Source organism: Xiphophorus maculatus, chromosome 6 (assembly GCF_002775205.1).
Source record: "Xiphophorus maculatus strain JP 163 A chromosome 6, X_maculatus-5.0-male, whole genome shotgun sequence".
In the NCBI taxonomy this organism is placed as follows: domain Eukaryota; kingdom Metazoa; phylum Chordata; class Actinopteri; order Cyprinodontiformes; family Poeciliidae; genus Xiphophorus; species Xiphophorus maculatus.
In genome coordinates this window covers 7,134,026-7,139,363 of record NC_036448.1, presented here as the reverse complement: position 1 = coordinate 7,139,363, position 5,338 = coordinate 7,134,026, and the positions used below count along the sequence as shown (strand labels likewise).

At 39.7% G+C, this 5,338-nt stretch overlaps 1 protein-coding gene across 1 annotated transcript; it reads left to right on the top strand.

Annotated features, from left to right (window-relative positions):
• Positions 1 to 2,898: 2,898 nt before the first annotated feature.
• LOC102231949 (gastrotropin-like) lies at positions 2,899 to 4,221 on the top strand. The gene is made up of 4 exons (XM_005804582.2): positions 2,899 to 3,062; positions 3,145 to 3,320; positions 3,561 to 3,650; positions 4,086 to 4,221. The coding sequence occupies exons 1-4, from the start codon at positions 2,996 to 2,998 to the stop codon at positions 4,134 to 4,136; spliced, it is 384 nt and encodes a 127-aa protein (XP_005804639.1). The 5' UTR covers positions 2,899 to 2,995; the 3' UTR covers positions 4,137 to 4,221.
• The last annotated feature ends 1,117 nt before the right edge of the window (positions 4,222 to 5,338 follow it).

Sequence of the window (5,338 nt, the reverse complement as noted above, 5' to 3'; positions counted from 1 at the left end):
AAGGCAGAGCCGATGCAAAATGATCACCAATCTGCCGCTGTGCCTGATAAATCTGATCAGGGATGCGTTTCTCTCTCTTCGAGTTGTGCAAGTGCACTTGGTGACACTGATCTGTTCCGTGAGCGTGAACAAAACGGAGGAAGGAAAGCCAGAGAGACGCTGTAAAAAGCAGAGAAAGAGATAGTGGGTGTCTTTTTTTTTTTTTTTATAGGATGTTGGCCAATCTGATGTTTTACACGTCAATAAAGAGCTCCAAGGCCATGTTGACTTTCCGTGGTTCAGAAATGCTATCAGCGATCTGGAAACGGCTGCAAGATCGATGTTTAAGTGCAACACATCAGAAGCTTTTACCTATTCACAGTCAGTCAGACCTGAAAGCCTGAGGTGCTTCAGTCATACAGTCGTCTTATTGATGGAGAGTTTTCATCTGCAGTGTGCTGCACCCACACCATTTCATTGTAATTGGGTGAATGGCGTGCTCATGAATTTACTTTTAAGAAGCGGTTGAATTTTTGTCGGGGTCTGCTGTATCTACTTAGCTGCCGCCCACGTGCCAGAAGACTTTCTGTGTCGAGGCGATAAATTTGTCAAATGAAAAAAAAAAGACGCTTCCTCGGTTACGTTACTGTCTGCCTCATAACAGGAAACGTAGATGGGAATATTAAAAATAGAAACGCAATATTACATTTAGAGATATCAAATTATGGACGATGCTTTGTAAAGCAAAGCTCCACACAACACCAACGTTAGTGCAGTTGAATCTTTTTTTGTTGACAGACCTACATGAGAGTGCATAACGGCAAATTTCTTACAAATAAAAGTGTAAAAAAAAAAAAAAGTAACATTTTTTTTTACAAATTTTAAAAGATGCGTAAAAGTTTAGGAAATTACAATTGAAATTTTACAAATAAACATTTTTAATAGGAAGTGTGCTGTTATATTCAGCATTACTGACTTGATAGTAGAAGCGCGTTTTGCTTTATGGATATGTCGCCGTTTTGCACTTGTAGAAACTGATAAAAAAATTTTCTCCCCATTCTCATTTGGAAAGTAGCTCAATCTCTGTGAGATTGGACGGAGAGCATCTGTCAACAACTCTTTTTTTTTTCTTTTTTATATATATATATATATATATATAGTCTGAGGTACTTTATTGGATTATGGTCAGAAATTTGATTGGGTCACGATAGCAAACAAAATATCCCTTGATATAAACCTTTTCATCGTGTCTCTGGCTGACTGCTTAGGGTCGATGTCCTGCTGGACGGTAAACCTCCGTCTCAGTCTCAAGTCTTTTACAGCTTTTTTTTTTTTTGATCACTAAAACATCTCCACATCATGACTGCTGTGACAAAACTCACAAGTCATACCTACATGCTACATGCAAACACGCATTTGCCCCCCGCCCCCCCAAAAAAAATTTATTTAGTCACAAATATCTTCTACACTAGATATGTTATCTACAGTCTATAAACTTATTTTGTTGCTGCAACAGATGCTATCCAAGCATATATGATTATTAATAGAAAGTCCAACCAGGCGGTGTGTCTACAAATTAGCTGCTATCTAGAAGGCCTACATGCAGGACAATGGTTATTTTTATAAAATTGATTATTATTTGTTCATCAAATGAACAAATTGAATAAACTTAATACTAGAAAAATACTGTTGAACATTTAAAAAGATTACAATCTGTGTCAATGGGTTCTACAGAAGAAGAAAAACAAATCTTAGAAAGGCCAAAATGAAATGTATGGTCGTCAAGTCCTCTTTATCTGATCAAGTGTTTTGGCGTTTTTGGGGAATTTTCTAATTAAATCTTCTGCCAGAACGATTTCTTTTTGTGATTTTCCATTTTGTTGAGGTCAAGAGGTTTTCAGGGGGTGGGGGGCCCGTGGAAAAGCTTCTAGGTCACCCTTTGCAGATTTTCGCTGTTGTTGGAAGAACCTTTCTCTTTCCCGTCTTGTTTATGCCCATCACGACGTCTGCTTTATAAATGTGTAATTGTTACATTGAAGAAATTTTTCCCTCTCTGTATAATGCGCGCGGTTCGGGTGATCGAGACATTGGTGAATCAATCTCAAAGACATCTTATGGAGTCATTGGCAATTTTAGCCCAAACTTTCTGTCTGTTTTCAGAGACGCTGAGGTTGATGAGAATTTAGTGAGAATAGATGGTTAAATGGCAAAAACTTTGGTCTTATCGAATTTGAATGTTTCAACAACCCGTGGCATTAAACCCTAGTTATTTATTCAAGGGCCTCTCCGCAAAATTGCACAACTGCATTAAATACATTTTTGATTACCGTGCATTATTTTACGAGTGATCAACAGAGGAAGGAGAAAGGAGCACGGAGAGAACAAAAGCGCAGTTCATAATCAAGCTTTGCATAAGTGCTTTTGCTCAGCTTTTCTACCTACTAACAAGATAATTATGTATCCCCTTTGACAAATGAATGCCCGCTAAAATGACTCCAATCATATTCCTCCTGAGCTTTTTCAGGTCCAGACCATGAATAAAAACCTTGAATAAGAACTTGATTATCTTATTACGAGCCATTTCCTCCACCCAGATAACAAATGCAAATAGAAGGTTAGAGTTTTAAAACAAAACTTTGGGTTTGATTCTTTTGCAATCAGCCCTAGTAAAACCGAAGGTTATGACCATAAAACAATTGCGGGAGAGTTCACTGGCCGCAAGGTGATTTAACGGATTACCCCGGTGAGCCGTCAGCGTTTTACTCACTGCATGTGAACTCCACAAACGGCCATTTACGGAGTTTATTGCCCTCTCCCTCGTAGCTCGTTGTACTCATCATCTTCGGTTATTATTGCCCTCTCGTGTGATCACATGCAGAGGAAGGAGGTGGCTAGAGGCTTTGACTGTATAAAAAGGTAGCTCGGCCCCCGGGTCCCAGTACCTCGCAACCTCTCTCAGCTTGCCTCAGCATCTCTTCTCTCGCCTCTCCGAAAAAACAACCGACACCACCAGAAAATGGCCTTCTCCGGAAAATGGGAACTTGAGTCCCAGGAGGGATACGATGCATTCTGCAAGTTGGTTGGTAAGAGTGAAAGCAGCAGATTCTTTCTCAGATTTGTTCTTTATTTCTATCTTCACATTTCTCCTTATCTACGCTGCTTCAGGTATCCCCGACGACATCATCCAGAAGGGCCGCGACTACAAGACGGTCACGGAGGTCGTCCAGAGCGGGAATGACTTCACCTGGACGCAGCATTACCCTTCCAACGCCAAGGTCACCAACAACTTTACCATTGGCAAGGAGTGCGACATGCAGACCATCGGAGGAAAGAGCTTCAAGGTAGGAAAAGGACATTTCCGGAATATTGGACAGATGTAGGAAAGACAATGTTCTCTTCTGTCTGACAAGACGTCTACGGATGTCTGAATGCGATTTGAAAGTGTATTTTGTTGAACAAGTGGACCAAAGGGTTAAGGGCAATGACTTGCCAACCCTTAGATAGCCTTAAAGGTTGACAATGCCTGTCCGGTGTTTGAACAGTTACCTCACCCATCGCTGTCGTCCTCTCTGTGTTTCCAGGCCACCGTGAACATGGAGGGAGGCAAGCTGACCGTGAGCTTCCCCAACTACCACCAAGTCAATGAGGTCAGCGGGGACAAGCTCATCGAGGTAAACACACTCCCTCAGGCTTTTAACGCGGAGAGAGTTATGCAATGACAGCCGTTATTACGCTCGGCTCCCCGCGGGGACCATTAGAGTCGTGAAAAGTTATACGGGGCTGCAGCTTGGGAAGCGGCTCAAGCTAACGAGAAAACCGAGATGTGTGGCAACGTCGCCGAATGCAACCTTAACAAGCAATTTAGTCTCGCCGTTAACCTTTCCACCTGTGTTAATGGGAAACAGCTCTCTTTTTACACTTCTTGTTTTCATGCAATAATGTTATTAAGTGAACTTGAGAAGGGGATATTGCAGAAATGCACATTATAATTACTGCGATAACTGCAATAAATTATGGGTATTTTCTCTACGCCGTGCATTTTGATGGGATTTTTTGCAATCAGCCGTTGGAACAGGATCATTTATGCCTTCTTCTCTGTGTTGCAGACCTCCACCGCTGGCACTGTGGTCCTGAAGAGAATCAGCAAGAAGATCTGAACGCCAACTGACTGTTAACATTTTGTACAGTTGAAATGGAGAGCTCAAAGCTGTCGAAACGAGCAATAAATTAAGAGTCATAAGAGTCTGCGTCGGTGTGTGATTTCAAAAAACGCATCATTTTCACAACAAAACGCATCTGCCAAAATCTTTGCAACACTACAAGAACTAACTTATGAGTTGGGAAAAAAAAAAATATATATATATATATAATAAAGAACAGGTAATAATGTCAGAAAGAGAAATATCCTAACTTTTGTTTCCTTTATTTTATTCTTAGGAACAGATCCATCTCAGAAATAAAAACTCAGCAGAAGCAGTTAAGCTTAGAATATAATGTACTTATGCAATATAAGTGTAAAAGTTTCTTAACTCTTATGGAACACCCTGCGCGTCATGTGACTGTATACGAGTTGTGTTGAAAAATAGCCATGTGGTCCTTAGTTTACTTAATGACCTCTAAGAAACACTACATAGAATTTACCGTACGCTTCCTGATGCCATCATGGTTACAAAATGATTAACCAATCAGAGTGAACGAGAGGATTCCTTGACTTCTGATTCAGTCTCAACAAACATAATCTAAAAAACTGCACTAAAATGTTGAATTTGTTCATTTTTTCTTGACTGAATCTAGTCTTTATTACTTTCTATCATGATAGTCAAGGTAGTACATTTTCCCATGGGATTAACGTGAGGCACTGTAGAAAAGAATGCACAGACTCTTTCCAAAATAAAATATATAAAAATAACTGTGTGGATAGAGGGCGAAAAAATTAAGTCTAAAATGTAAAAGTCATTTACAAGTCAGTGACGTTTTCTGGAAAATTACATTTTCTTCTCGACTACACAGTCCATATTCGCTGTGGGTCTCAGAGTGACGATATAATCACTAATATATTACGTGTAAATAAATTGATGCAAATATGGCAATTAAACAAAACGAACTGGATAGTCAGATGTGCAGATAACTCTCCATGGTAGATCCTTAAAGCAGACTATGAGTAGGCTTCAGAACATCATGTTAAATTGTATCTGCTCATAACATACACAAACCACATGAGACTATTTAATGAACTGTAAGTCCTGCTGACTTAAAAACTTCCTCCTACAGAGAAATTATTACAATTACAGATGCACGGGCCTGTTTTTCGAAAAGCGTTGTTCATTATTGCAGAATAAAAAATAAAAAAAAAACAATT

Excerpts from the sequence above, each read along its gene's own strand:
- LOC102231949 (XM_005804582.2), top strand. The coding sequence starts at position 2,996 with ATGGCCTTCTCCGGAAAATGGGAACTTGAGTCCCAGGAGGGATACGAT. Across the intron at positions 3,063-3,144 it reads TGCATTCTGCAAGTTGGTTG|GTATCCCCGACGACATCATC; the intron begins GTAAGAGTGAAA and ends ACGCTGCTTCAG. Across the intron at positions 3,321-3,560 it reads TCGGAGGAAAGAGCTTCAAG|GCCACCGTGAACATGGAGGG; the intron begins GTAGGAAAAGGA and ends CTGTGTTTCCAG.